The sequence below is a fragment of the Papaver somniferum genome, chromosome 1, assembly GCF_003573695.1.
Source record: "Papaver somniferum cultivar HN1 chromosome 1, ASM357369v1, whole genome shotgun sequence".
Classification (NCBI taxonomy): Eukaryota; Viridiplantae; Streptophyta; class Magnoliopsida; order Ranunculales; family Papaveraceae; genus Papaver; species Papaver somniferum.
In genome coordinates this window covers 44,179,755-44,195,781 of record NC_039358.1, presented here as the reverse complement: position 1 = coordinate 44,195,781, position 16,027 = coordinate 44,179,755, and the positions used below count along the sequence as shown (strand labels likewise).

The window sequence follows — 16,027 nt, the reverse complement described above, 5'->3', positions numbered from 1 at the left end:
AATACTCGTACGTTTGCCGTTCCGTACGTTTGCCGAATCCCGAATTGCTAACTAGGGCTACAATTAGGGTCAAGGTATATCCTTTAATGTCCTGCTTGAGTGGGCTTTTAGGTTTAGATTTAACAAGTCCGTCCATTAAGTGTTGTACCCCAAACCCTGAACCTAGAGAGTCCTTATAAAGAAGGGAAAAGAACCACTTCGCATTTCTCGAAGTCGCCACTCCTACTCTCCAGAGTCTCCACAACAAATCTTATTTCATCTTAAAACCCTACTGAAATAGTCTTCTTCCAAGTTGCAATCAGTAGATCTACATTAGGGGTTTTCTAATGGGGAACTTTAATAAGCTTTCAGTGAAATTAATCTCCAACATCTTAACACGTTTACCAACTGAGACAGTTCTAGACTGCAAGTTGGTCTCCAAATCATGGAATAATGTCATCAGTCGTCAACAATTTTCTCAGTCTCACTTGGATCACTGCCTTAACAATCTTGATTCTGCTGGTGCTTCTGATGGTAAGTTCACTTTCCTTTTTGTGAATGATAATCTACTTGATGCATACAGACAGTTTCATTACTTAGAATATGCTGAGAATTCTTCTTCAGAGGAACAACCCTTTCATAGACTTACAAGAATGAAACTAAACCCTGTTCCATTTAAGTATTACAGTGTTAATAATTCCTGTAATGGTTTAGTTTGTCTGAATGGATGCTATGATAATGAGGGGAAGAATTATGAACCAGTTTATATCTGTAATCCCATCACAAGAGAATTTGTGTATCTGCGAGCATTTAAGAGATCTGGTCGTGGTAAACGATTGTTGACTGGATTCGGTTATGTTTCTAAGACAAATGAGTACAAGGTTGTTAGATTGTTTAAATTGTTGAAAGAACCCGATTCTGTACATGTTGAGGTGTACACACTTGGAAGTGGCAAGGGATGGAGGAACTTAGGGAAGAAATTCGACATAGGCCTGGATTCGTTTGTTTCTGTACGTGGTGGTGGGATGGTTGGCAGTGGATTTCCATGCATCTTTTGGCAGCTGAAAAATGGCAAAGTTGTGGGTTTTGATTTGTTTTGTGAAATAATGTATGAAATACCTACAAATTTTCACACTACTTGGGCTTATAAACTTGGGGTTTTAGGGGGTTCTTTGTCGGGTACCTACTATGATGAAGAAACCAATACTTATGAGATATTGCTACTGAAGCAGGCGAAGAAAAATGGGTCATTCAAATGGACTGAAGAGTTTCGTCTAAGCGGCACCGATGCTCATGAGTGGCTTGGCCTGACGTGTAGGGATATACTTCTATGTCGCTCAAAGACAAAGGTCCTGATTCATGACCTGAATTCTTTATCTTCAAAACTGCTTGTGGATTTTGGCAGGGATAAAAGTATATTTCAAGCAATCCCACATATGAACACCTTGGTTTCACTAAAAGCATTAGGAGAAGAAAATACAAAGACAATGGAAACAGCTGACGTGCCAAGAAAGGTAGGTGAAGAATACAAGTCCCAGTTTGAAAAGCAAATGGAAGGATTCAATCAAATGCGTGTGCAGTAGAAGCAAGGAATATATCTGCACGTTCCTGCATTTATTTGGTAACTATCGTCGTGAATGTTGGGTCTTACATTATTGCTATTTCATATATTGCGACTTTATTTTTGAGTTTCCGAATTGAAGTTCAGCTATCATGCTTGGCTAGTTGTGCTTCTCTTTATATCACTATTTACTAGTATGCCTTGTGCACTTTGTAGCTACTTTTATATTTGGTGATGGAGTTTTAAAGTAGAGTAAGGTTAGAACTTAAAGACATACAGTACCATGGGCTCTTTTTTTTTCACTTTATTCACCAGCAGAATGATTTATGTGCTGTAGCTAGGACTAATATGCATTATATGACACAACTCACCCAAGATGGCAGGATGGCACATCTCCATTTACTTGGATATAAAGATATAGATATACAAGTTGACACGTTTCATTCTCTGTAACAACCAACATGATTTATGTTTCTACACTGCTTTATCTGCAATCATGCTAGTTGCCCGTTTTCTAATAATGCTACATTTCCGTCTTCCCGACAAGGCTCCATTATAGCTAGGCTTCTTGCACCATACTGCTAGGAATTAGAAAACATAATGTTCCCATTGGCAGCAAGGATTTCGGTATCTTTGTCTAAGAGGACGAGTGCACGTGTAACTAGTTGATACATCCCACTTCACGCCTGGCAATACCAAACTATGTTTCTGCGAACGCTGTACTTAGGTACTTAATATTGTTAATACAGTAGAATTCTTGTTATCAGTCGCCCTGATATATGCCTACGAACTTAGTGCTTAAGTTAAAGACTTGCATCCATCTAAAATTCTAGATTGAGTTCTGAATATTGCGGTACAACTTGAGCATCTCTCTGTCCATTTTCAGTTTCCCTCTGGCTGTTTCTGTGAAGGCAAAAGCACTTGGAATTTTTTGCTTCACTAGAATGGTTGCATCTGGTTCTGCATCGTTTCCAGCAACCAATCAGGAGAAAACCACCCTCCTTGGTATCTGAGTCAGCATGTAGAACTTTACTGCAGTTGTTAGGATATTTATGTATTCCTCAGATTTGTTTCATTTTAGGATATATAGCATCTGTCCGGATCCTACACAAGCAGATCCGGTCAAGTTAATTGCTATTTTGTTATCTGGTTCTGCATCTATGTAAGTTGCCTGCATTTTGATTACTCGGTTTGGTTCTCTCTGAGATATGGGGATTTTATCTGGATCTTACCCAAGCAGTTGTGGCTGAAACATATGGTTACCGGATGTAGCTTAAGGCCGACTCTGGGTTTTAGTCATATACAGTATATGACTCGAGGTCGATTCAGAATCACAAATGCATATGAATCTGTTAGACTCCCTTGAATATGGAGCTAATTTAAATCATTCTCAATTGTCAGTATGGCACAACTCTGTTTTATATGATTATTTAGAAAGATATAGATATATGAGTTAGAAAACATTTGATTCTCTGTAACAACCAACATGATTTATGAATTTATGTACTGCTCTATCTGTGATTAAGTCAATTTTCCATCTTTTAATAATGCTACCTTTCAGTCTACAAGACAAGGCTCTATTATAGCTAGGCTCTTTGCATCATACTACTAGGAACCAGAACAAGTATGTTTGTGTTGGCAGGGAGGATTTCGTATTTGTCTGAGAGGATGAGTGCACATATTAATAGCTGATACACCCAGTTCACGCCTGCCATTACCAAACTGTATATCTGCAAAAGCTGTATTTAGGTTATTAGTATTGTACTATTGTTAATGCGGTAAATTCTTGTAATTAGTTATACTGACACAGTGACATATGCTTACGAACTCAGTACTTAACATCTAACTTTCTAGATTGAGTTCCGAATATTGTTAAGAGTACATCTTGAGCATTTCTCCTGAAATGACTTCTTTCCATCCATTTTCAGTTTTTTCTTTTGACTGTTTCTTTCTAAGGCCAAAGCACATAGAATATTTTGCTTCACCACTGAATCGTTGTTGCATCTGGTTCTGCATCGTTACCAGCAACCAATCAGAGGGGAATACCACCCTCCTTTGTGAACATATATGGTTGGCTCAAACTGCAAACTATTAAAGGAAGTTGTCGACGGGTGATTGTTAAGTTTGTGCCATCGTGCTCGTGATGTTATTGTGTGAGCAATTGGCGGCAACTAGTCAAAAACTTGCAGACGTTACCGCCTAGTGCCAAGAAGCACAGCCGTATGGGCCGAGTTCAATGTTGAGGACCTGATTTACTTCTTCTTTTGTTATGCGCATTTGTTTATTTTGCGTTTTTATCCCTTAGTGAAATCTTTCTGGTTATTATTTTCTTAGTGAAATATTTTTTACTTCAACAAAATCCACATATTTCTGGTTGTTGGTCATCCAAAGTGACCCAAAAATTATGTAATAGTTACTCTTCTTTAGATGGATCTTTCTTCTTTCGGATTCGGATGGATTAGGATCACCAAAAATGACTACCCTTCTTTTCTTTTCTTTTTTCTTTTCTGTAAACAGTCACTGCCCCGAAATTAATCTCCTGCCGCTTAATAAAGCGACTCGATTCCCTATCAAAATGAGTTTTTTTTTTTTTTTTTTTGAAGCATGAGGATTGAATTTAAGTTAAAGTGGGATTACACGTGGGAATGTTACTCCCCTGGTGTCATTTAATACCGATTGTTGCAAAAAACCGGAACCGTGTATTCCCATATTTTAGTTTGCATTACTTCTTACTGACTATTATCCGCAGCATGATTAGCAAGAGTGTCTGCTGCCTGGTTTGTTTCCCGGTAATCATGTCGAATTTTGTAGTGGGGAATTTCTTCCAGTCTTTTGGTGATCTCAGCAATCATGTCTCTCAGGTACCATGGGGAATCAGCCAGTTTCTTGACGAAATGGACTAGGGTCTGCGAATCTGATTCAATGTAGATTTTAGTCCATTGGTAAACGATGACCATTCTTAAAGTCGTGAGGAGTGCCCATGTCTCTTCTAGCAGCACTGTTGTGATTCCTAAAGGTTGGGCCACTGCAACAATTAATGTGGTTGTCGAGTCCCTACAAATAAACCCCCCCCCCCCCCCCCCCCCCCCCCCCCCCCCCCCCCCCCCCCCCCCCCCCCCCCCCCCCGCGGGTCCCGGATGGCCGCGAACAGCTCCATCAGTGTTGATCTTGATCCAATGTGGTTCTGGTGGTTTCCAACCAACTTGAACACTTCTAGTCATCCGGAGTGCTGAAGTTTCAGGTGTTGTAGCATTCATGTCGGGCAGAGGTGGAGGTACTATTGAATTTTCCCAATTGTATTCTTGATGCATGTGGTTTGCTAAATTGACTACATCGGTGGGGGTTTATTCTTCCTGCCATAGATCAAATCGTTTCTGGCTAACCAAAGTGCCCACAATATGAAACAAAATGAAGTTGTGGCAATTGTAGATTGTTTGAGCTGTAGTAGTTGGTTGATGGAGTCAAAGATTGTGGTCTTTGGTGAAGAAAGGCAGGATCCACTACATGATGATTGAAGAGAAGGTCCCAAGTTGCTCTGGCGAACCGGCATGTGAGAAGGATATGTTCAGCTGTTTCTGGATATAAATTACATCCGGGACATAAGTTGGTGGTAGTAAGGTGTATTTTATGTAATAGTGTGAAGGTAGGTAGGCCTTCATTGATAGCTTTCCACAAGAAAAACTGTATTTTTGGGGGGCATTTTAATGTCCAGATGTGTTTTGAGGGTTGTAGCTGGTTAATGGAAGAGGTAGTGGTGGGGTGGTGAGTGAGCAGACGGTACCCGGACCTAACAGTGTATTTTCCAGATTTTGTATCTGGCCAAACAATTTTATCCGGGGGACCATTTTGCGGAAGGTGGATGTTAGCGGTCATGTATCCAAGAATTTGAAGTTGTATCTATAAGATCAGATACAAAGGGGAAATCCTGACATTGGTTTTGGTCGAGAGGTGGGTGATCCGGTATCCAATTGAAATTGGTCCGGACTGAATTTCCTGTACCTATTTTGTGAAAAATATGGGGTGTGATACAAGAAAGAAGGGATGAGAGTTGTTTCCAAAGAGGGCTAGTTGAGGATGGGGGTGGGGGGGGGGGGGGGTGTTGAATTATTTTTCTCTGCACATTGATGTATAAATCGAATCAGGATGATCATGAATTTGCTAAACTCGTTTGAGTAATAGTGCTTTGTTGTGGTTTAATCTTTTCCTAATTCCCAATCCCCCTCTTCTATGGGTCTCGATAGTTTATCCCATCCCATAGGGTGTAGTTTCCTGATAGATGCATCATGACCCCACAAAAAATTCCTAATAATCTTGTCTACTTCCTTATGAACTTGCATCGGTAACAGGTTTGTCTGCATGATGTGGTTTGCAGTAGGTAATAGTGAAGTTTTAATGAGTACTAACCTTCCTTTTTTTATTTAGGCATTTCGTTTTCCATACTTTTGCTTTGTGAGCCATTCTTTGTAGTAGTGGACGGAAAATATGAGTTGATGTTCTTCCGCTTTTGAAGTAGACTCCCAAGTACAATGGTGGTGTTGATGTAGTCGGCATGTCGAAGACGCTTTGGATTTCACCAATGGCAGTGGGGTCAAGTCGTGGATGGTAGATTATATGAGATTTGTTGGGGTTGATGTGTTGTCCAGCTGAGGCGCAATAGGCATCGAGTAGCTGGTTGAGATGAGTACAAATCTGTCTGGATGATTTGAACGTTAGAAGAAGGTCATCAACATACATTAAATGAAGTATTGGTGGTGCTTTCTTGGAGATGCTCAGCCCTGTAATGCGTTTTGTGTGTTCCAGATGTGCCAAGTTTGTTGAAAGGGTTTCCGCGCAAATAATGAAAACATATGGTGATAGTTGGTCTCCTTGTCTTATGTCTCGAGAAGGTGAAATATATCCATGCGGGGTGCCGTTGACGTTGACGGAGTATGTTACTGTGGATATATATAACATGATATATTGGATAAACTTTTCGGGAAAGCCGAGTTCTGTAAAAGTCCTCTTCACGAAACCCCAATCCAGACTGTTATATGCTTTCTGAATATCTAATTTAAGCCTATTTTGGGATCTTTGGTTTTGGGGGAGGTTCTAATATAGTGAAAAAGTTCTCCAGCTATCGCTATGTTATCTTGGATTGATCTCTGAGGTACAAAGGCACTTTGGTAGAGGCCGATAAGGAAAGGTAGTAATGGCCTTAATCGATTGACCAGGATTTTGGCTATGATTTTGTAGGTGACGTTGCACAAGCCAATAGGTCGGAATTGGGATGCATTTGTTGGGTGTTCTCCTTTTGGTATGAGTGTTAGATTGGTGAGATTCATCAGGGGGTGCATATTAAAATTCTCAAAGAATTATCGGACCATTGCAAAGAGTTAGGATTTGGTGGTGTCCCAAAAAACTTTGAAAAACTTACTTGTGAATCTATCCAGTCCGGGTGCTTTTTCCGAGCCAATTGACCAAAGTGCTTCCTTTATTTCGGCTTCAGTTACTGCTTGTGTCAGAGTATTTCAATGGTTTGTTGTTAACCGTGGGGCAACCGTAGAGAATAGGTGGTCATCCAATCTGGTACTAGGCGTCGTGTATTGATCGGTGAAGTGTTGTAATAGTAGGTCTATCATCTGGGTTTTTTCGAAAACCCAGTTGCCATTCTGATCTCGCAGTTGCTGGATGGTGTTGAAGCTTCGGTGTACAGTTGTTGTGGTGTGAGAAAAAGTTATGTTTCTGTCGCCAGATTGGAGCCACTGAATTCTTGCTCGTTGTTGCCAGTATGTGGCGTGACACTGTAATAGGGCTAGATGGCCAGCACGAAGCTCCTTTTCTTGTTGTATCCAATGAGCTAAAATTATACATGTCTGGGTTGCACATTGATGTTGTGCAAACTGTATCTGCGCCATAGACGTTTTGATCATGGTGGGGAGATGACCAAAATTTTCCTTATTTCATTGTGTAAGGATGTTTGCAGTTGCGATGAGTTTGACTTGAAGATTGGTCGTCGGCTCTTCATCAGACGCTCTTTCCCAAGCACCAGTGACAATGTGGTGGATATTAGGGTGAGATAACCATAGGTGTTCGAATTTGTAGTTTCACTCATTTCTCCAGTTTAAGTGTTTGGTCCTGAGTAGGATAGGATCATGATCTGATGCAATTCGTGGAAGATGTATGACAGCTGCATGTGGGTTAGTCCTTCGCCATCTATGGTTTTCCATGGCTCTGTCAAGCCGTTCCATGATGAAATTATCACCTTGTTGATGATTTGTCCATGTAAAAGGATCACCTTGAAATCCAAGGTCTATCAATCTTGTTGTATCAATCATATTTAAGAACAGTTGAGTTTGAGCATATGTTACCAGTCTTCCTCCTCTCTTTTCCGATTGTAGTATGACTTCGTTGAAATCTCCGATCAGTTCCCATGGTAATGGTGAAGGTTGAAAAAAATTAGATAAGTTGTTCCATAAATCCCATCTGGCATCCGGGTGAGGCGAACCATACATTCCGATACATGACCAAGGAAGAGCTGGAGGTTGCGGGGTCACAAGCACATGAATATAGCTTTGAGAGTGGAGTAGAATTTGTACTTGTATTATGTTCTTCCACATTAGGCACATGCCACCTCTGTGTCCAATCCTCGGAACAGTTAAACTGTTGTCAAACCTGAAGGTCTGCTGAATGGAGGTCATATGCTGTGCAGATGCAAGAGTTTCTGAGAGAAACACAATATCTGGTCTATGTGATTTCATTATTCCTTGCAAGTGTTGGATGGTGGGATCTTGGTTGATACCTTGACAGTTCCAAGCTAGAATGGAAATATTACTAGACATAGTTGACTGGAGAGAGGTTGGGGCATCCACAAGGTGTTGAGTGTTCGTGAAAAGACGAGGGTATTCAAATATACCTCAATGTAAAACGCCTATAAGTCCTTTCTCCGAAAGTGATTGTCTATGGACTGAGTCGAGTCAATACAACTAATCGGTTCACACTTCGTGTGATTATCTATGGAAATGATATCGAGACAATACGACAACAAGATAACTTGCGTGATTGACTATGGATACAAGATAGAGACAATACAACAACGAAGTATGTTTACTTGATAAAAGTTTAGGACTTCACCAAACACAATAAGTTTACTATCAAGTAAATAGGAATTAACATTTGTGTAATTTACTTTAAATTATAATAACAACAATTATAATTGCGGAAAATAAAAGTAAATGACACAGCAAGATTTTGTTAACGAGGAAACCGCAAATACAGAAAAACCCCGGGACGTTGTCCAGAATTGAATACTCTCATGATTAAGCCACTATACAAAATCTAAACCAACTTTGTATAGTTGAGACCAAACAACTAAACCTATAGTTCACCTAGTTCCGTTTGTATCCCTGCGCCTCCAACTTGCAATAAGTCACGCACTTGGACCAATTCTTTTGTTTCATATTCCAAACAGTAAAGGAACAACAAATCTGTTCAGTAACAACTCTTTTCAATCAAGTGATATGAGTTCGACAAAAGGCTCTTCTGTTTATCCCAATAAACTCCTTTGTCAGGTCCTTAGATCTATCCAATAGCAACTACCAAAGTAATTGTCAAGATTTTGCAATCAATACTTTTAATCACAAGGAATTGTATTGATGCCGATCTACTCAACTAATCAATCCAATCTATCACAAAGATAAACCGATTATAGTTGGATCCTTTACCCGAAACAAGTATTGTGCACACCAAAGATTATGAACCCAACTCAGAAATCTTCTTCGTCTGCAAATCTTCTTAGATCTTCAATAAACACCTGCACACAATCAACTTTAATCTATTGTAATCAATCTCACACAGAACGGAGTCTATTAACAATGGATTATCACAAGACGTCTTTAGAACTACAAACAGTCTAAAGATCCCCGTCGAAACTTCGATCTAGTTTGAGTGAATCTTATATCACAAGAGAAGATTCTCAAGCATAAAAAAACTAAGTGCAATCAAAGTTCAACAACCGTTAGTCAATCAAATCAATTGAAAACTAATAATAAACCGCAATTATCTAGTTTCCCACCAATGATACCAATAGAGCTTCTCAATCCCAAAGAAGTCTTTAAACCGAGAGGCCGTAAGAGATTTTGCCTAATTAGGTTACTTTCCTCTCCGAATAGGCGGCTCCACCAGTAACAACACAACTAGGTATTTTTGCTGGCTCTGAGGATTAGTTTGCTCGAAATGCAAACTTCAATATTTATAGACCAAGGAAGTTTGGACACCAAGGAATTTCCAAAACCGAAAATATTCTCAAGATATGCAATATATTTCCAAATTCGGTTTCCATAATTCCTGGAAATGCTTTGTCCAAAAATATTGACCGAAATCTCACTAGAAAATCTCCAATTAGTAAATGCGTATTACTAATTTTTATTTTCCAAATATAAAATTAAAAACCTTAATTAAAAGATTCTCAATTTATTTTCGATCCGGGATTCTCCTTTAGCTATTAAGGAATATCTTTGAACAATAAAAGATAAGCGTTACTGCACATGTTCAAAGTATGTCGACATCTTTACTTTGTAAGTCCTTTTTCATACTTACAATCTTGAAACCGATTTTCCACACGTCCAAAAAAGTTTAGAATTGGTTCATCTGACTTCCAAGAACTATGTGATTGATTATCCTATCACATCACCAAACATGGGTTTAACGGTTCTACCAAAACAAGTTTCGGTTCTACCTCCATGTGGGTACTAGAATTAGTCACGCTAGTTACCAAAACTTGGTTGACTAGGTACTAGGATCGGTTCCCACATATATATGGTATCTAACTTGTACATGGTGCACATGCCCATAGGATCGATTCCCAATAACTAAAAACGTGTTGCACATGTTCATAGGATCGGTTCCCAATAACTAGAAACTTGATGCACCTCTTATAAGGATCGATTCCCCTTTTGTGATCGGTTGCACCTCTTACTAGGATCGGTTCCCCAATGACTAGAGTTGGTCAATCGATCATACCATCTCAGGTGATTACCTAAGATCGGTTTCACTAATAAAAGCCATACCAATACAAAAGTCAGGCCTTGTGAATAGTTTTACCAAGAACATAAGCAAGTCATGAGCGGTTATACTAAACACACATATTGGTAATTTAAAAGATTTGAAATGAATAACAATACCAATAAGCCTAGTGATTTCCCATTCGATTCACAAAACAAGTTCATGAATTTACTTCCTTTAAACGAATGTAAAACATTGTTTCCTAGGATGAAATCACCTCATACCCATACATAATCACAATAGCATTCAAACGATTATGTCGATGTCTTATATACAAAGTTCAAAAGATAAGAGTTATACTTCGTATTGTATTCCTTAATATTATGTCTAACTAGAGTATAATCATTCATAGCTTCGCAGTTATGTTTTCAATATGCACGACTTGAAAGATACGTTAGGGAATGAAACAGTTCAAGTCAAATATTACTAACCTCAAGTGGAAGGATGATGTCGTCGTTGTAGATCCTTACTTCTTCACATTCTTCAAGTCTTCACGTGATACTTGTAATGTCTCATATCCTAATACTTTCAAGCTAACCTATACGAAGTTGACTCTAGCATATATAATCAAGCGACTCTTTAAATGAGTTTTGGTTCACTAAAATATGACAACCAAACTTGACATACCAATTCTTGGTGGGTTCAACGAGCTATGCTCTAACAATCTCCCCCTTTGTCAATTTTAATACAAAACTCTTACATCATATGGATAAACAAATTACAAGAATTCATTACACATACGCTTGATTCCCAAATTCAACAACATAATAACTTGTATACATTCAATCCATAAATGCCGATGTTGACATTATAATAATAAAGTTAATACTCCCCATAAAGGTAAGATAGGTAGATTTTCAATCCGCACATCTTTGTTATTCTCTTATCAATATGATATATTACTCCCCCTTAGTCTATGCTTTACTCTTTCGTTAGATAAAACGTTTAAGTACCATCGTCCTTTCCTTAGTGATACCAAATCAATATAAATCAATACCAATATCACTTGTTTACTCCATATATTTCTTCCCCTTTTTGTCATAAAATGACAAAGGTACGAGCAAATAAAAGACAAACCGAAAGGATATTACAAATCTCACAAGACTTGCAACCTATAAGAGTTAAGCATGAGGGTTCCACACACCATTTTTGATAACCAATATCAAAACCGAAACTACAAAGTAATTTTGTTTTGATATATTACCAAGGAAACAATTGTCCGAAGCAATTTTCCCTAATAATTTAGCAAAGCAAAATTCGACTAAGCACCTTAGTTCCTTTGCTAAACCGATTGTACAAATACGATCGCTTGTTCGATAAGACCAAAATAAAGATCATAATTAACTCTATTTTTCTCATCAGGTTCTAATTATCCATATAACTTAGACCTTTCACTTTTAAACAAGACAAGTACTAGGTTAGTTAACTAGTATTTCTTGTTAAGGCATTCGATTAGACTTGAATAACCGAAACCTCCACTTTGATAAGTCTAACTAAGATCAGAATTAACTTAGTTTCTCTTATCCGGGATCGAATTGGACTAAACAATTCATCCCGTAAACCTTTTCTTTTGTTGAGACATAAACAATTCATACAAACCAAATAAATCAACTTGCATAATTATTTACCTCAACCGGAAGCAATTGAAACAACATAGACATTAAAGTAACGCAATTGCACCGTAAATTTTGTAAGCCTAAACAATTGATATCAAACAATAAAGCAAGATAACAATAGTTTTTCTTATCCGGAAACAATTGAATCACACACACATCCATACACAAACAATGGAATAAAACATCAATTGTACCGAAATTTTGTTAAGCAAAAGAAATAAAAATATGCAATAAAATCACGCTTTTCTTAAACAGGAAAACGATTAACTTACAAAGTCGTTACCTCAAATTTCGCATCCTCTTCTCCAATAATGTTTGCATCTTCCCAGGGAGAATTGATACAAAAATATCATTATGTTGTTATCCTCTTGCAAGACAAAAGAACAACAACAACCAACCTTTACCAGAGAAAGGTTGAAAACCGGTTTTAACTTATGCAAAGCAAAAGTTGAAACCCCGAAACACATATGATCTTATGCTAAACCAAGCGATTCAACATATTGTGACTTTTTCACATATTGTTTCAATTAGAACCCCTCATGATCCTTTGATAAATCCTACCAACATGGGCTAGAACTTAATCCTGTTAAACCAAAAAGTCACCCAAACCATAAGGGTTCACATCATATGAGATCGAATATTAAGGTAATGAAAACCGAAATCAAACATCCCATAAACATACATTGTAATATCCATCCCAATTTCAAGGGTATTTTCGTCTTTTACCAAAATGATAATTTTGTAATTTTGGTTAGAAGGGTATTTTGGTAAATTCTTATTTCCATGCAATACCATGTTAAGATAAACTCTAATCCTAGTTTTTGATAATTGATGATAGAAAGAAATAATATTAATTCCAATGTTGACACTTGTCGACTTGCCTTTGGTTGTTGACATGAACATTATCAAATTATTAAGTATTTGCCTCAGAGATAGGCTACTAATGCATGAAAATTTCTTGCTGTAACATTTGTTCACATTTTACCTAATACGCATGTAAATTTAGAAAACGTTGACCAATTTATTTGCCAACAGAATCAGCTTTGTAATGTATTTTTTAGTGCCAAGTGTCACAACACTATTAGTTGATAGTTATTTAGGGTTTTAATTAATTTGAGTATAAATATCAAAGTTTTCTTAGTCGGTCAGTTAAGAAAATTTCACCCGTGTTTAGGTTACAGTAAAAAGAGAAAAAAAAAAAAGAGAGATACAATATGCTTTAAGATTCTTTTTGGCATACCACATAAATCATTTAGGATAGGGGATTCTTTAGCACCCCTTGGTTTGGAGATTTCGGATCCATGTTTGTATTGCTAGCGTTCGAGGTAGGCACAACACCAACTCTTAAAACTGTTTTGATTAAATGCTTTTAAAATTATTGATTCATGATTTTGGTGCGATTGCTATTGTGAGTATGATTATCTTTAACATATTTTGATGGGATACGAGATATCTTTGGGAACGGATTTGATTCCCTAAACCCACGTGGGGCTCCCTGGGGCGAGCGGTTAATTTGTTTGATTCTTTTGTTGATATTGGCTCCCTGGGGCGAGCAGTTGATTGTTTAATTCTTTTTATTGATATTGGCTCCCTGGAGCGAGCGGTGAAAATTGATTTTTGATTATATTGTTGTTGCAATATGGATGACATGATGTGAGATATGTTACAGTTAAAATCATGATTGTTTTAATTAAAAGAGTTGAAAATATTTTGTTGCTTCTTTGCCTACTGAGTGTCAAAACTCACGTCGTATTATGACAAAAATTCCATATTTGATGCATCACACGGAGTTGATCAAAAGTGGAGCCTAGAGAATGATTTTAGATGTTTAAAGTTGTCTTTTATGTCTAAAATATTATTTTAAGATGTAACTAATTTTAGTTTCAAAGCTGTAAAATATTATAAGATGTTGAGTTGATTGTATATCATTTTAAATTGCTAATAGATTTTTGTGTGATTTTTTTTTTGTAATAAATGTAAAACATGGGAATATACTGGTTAAAAGTTTAGAATTTTCTGAGTTGTATAGATATTTTTAAAATAATTCTTTGTATTAGTGTTAAATCCAGAAAATATTTGACCATTATAAATGGTTGGCGAATATCCTATTTTAGAACTACGATCCGCTGATTTTTATACCTTAGTGTCTTCTGAGAAAATCCACATCTATCTCTTATCTTTCTAAAATGATAAGCCTCATCCAATTCTGAGTTTTGCATGATTTTATATAAATTTTATAAAACAGAATGTCACAGTTTTGATTTTCTGCAGTTCTGGTCAACTACGTGTTTGATCATAGGACACTCTACTCATTTAAAAATTCTGAATGATTTACACCTAATAATATTTGCAGTATCTATTTTATGCTTATAATTACCATGAATTTTGGAACTCGTATGAAGCCTGTAAAATTCTAGGAATCTACCTTGGTCTGTTTTTAGTTTTACAATTTGGTGTTGAAATCATTACTTATTAATCAAATCTTAAGACTTGAACGGTGTTAATATTTTTATTTGAGAACCAAAATGTGTTTTGCTTCCGGTGGCTTTAAAATTAGGTTAAATCAACGGTTAGATTTTTCTAAATAATTTTCTAAGTATTCCGCTGCGTTAAAACTAATTAAGCCCAAATAAATTATTTAATGAGCTTGGGCTTAGTAGTCGGGCTTCCGCTATGGTATCAAAGTAGCACTTCGGGTTTTCGGGCAATGGATTCAGATAGAATCCGGTCCCGAAAATCGGGTTGTTACATACATAGCAATAATATAAAGCATTCAAGCACCGGCTATGTAATCCAAAACTATCACAAGAAAAATTAAAAAATAATAATTTTATTCATAATAATAGTTTTATTCATAATAGACCTTATACAATTTATTGAAAGGAATCAAAAACTGATATCTATTTTCTTTCTCAATTCTTGTGAAGATTGCTTTCAAAAACTGGATTCAAATTCTTCTGAGCACTTCCTTTTTCGGTAGACAATTTGTTCATCTCAAACAGTTGAGAATGAAGATTAGCTAGTATTTCTTTTGAATCCTTTATCATCAGCTCATGATATCGAATGCAACCTTTAACAGTAAGAATCTGTTTTCTTAGAGAATCTTGAGAATTATCATGAAGAGAGGCATCATGAGTTTCAGTCATAACTGATGCACAAAGTGCTAAATCATCAAGAGATGACTCTTCTTTTACCGATTTCTCCATTGAAACAAAATAGTCTTATTTCGGACAAGAAGAATGTATATACGATGGGAGAAAATCAAGGGATAATATGGTTTATGTAAACTGAATATATTCTTCCCAACAGTAAAAGATATCTTATTATTTTCCACTTAAGAAACAAACATGAATAACCTGCCCAGATTTATGCTTCCTCACAATCAGAAATTTGGGCAACAAGTGAGGATGCATTTTTCAACACAATCAGTGTGTGTTGAGAGGAGAATTATTCTCACCATAGGTAACAAAGACATCCTTAGGATAACTTATAAACACAATAGACTGTGTTTCCTTTCGTTCTTTCTTTCTCTTGCAATTGTAAGAGTTTGCAATTTCCTTTTGAGATCTCATAAACTTACAAGCCTTCAAAATCTTTATCCCCTTGTGAAGTGTCTTGTTAAATCTATTTTCAAGGGAGAATGCAGTGTGGTTATTTTTCCACATGAAGAACTTATCATGTTATCAGAAAAACTAGTTTCTGATTCTTTTGGGTTTTCACCCAATTCTTCTTGTTCAGCTTTTACCTTACAGGTTTTATCTGATACGAATTTCAAAAAAATTTCAAGTACCAGGCTTAAACTTTTATTTTCCTTAATTCTCAACTCAAGATT

General features: G+C 36.9%; 1 protein-coding gene across 1 annotated transcript; it reads left to right on the top strand.

The window, feature by feature from the left end:
- Positions 1-326: 326 nt before the first annotated feature.
- On the top strand, positions 327-1,562 carry LOC113297474. The gene has a single exon (XM_026545989.1). It carries the CDS (start codon positions 327-329, stop codon positions 1,560-1,562), a length of 1,236 nt encoding a protein of 411 aa, XP_026401774.1.
- The last annotated feature ends 14,465 nt before the right edge of the window (positions 1,563-16,027 follow it).

Excerpts from the sequence above, each read along its gene's own strand:
- LOC113297474 (XM_026545989.1), top strand. The coding sequence starts at position 327 with ATGGGGAACTTTAATAAGCTTTCAGTGAAATTAATCTCCAACATCTTA.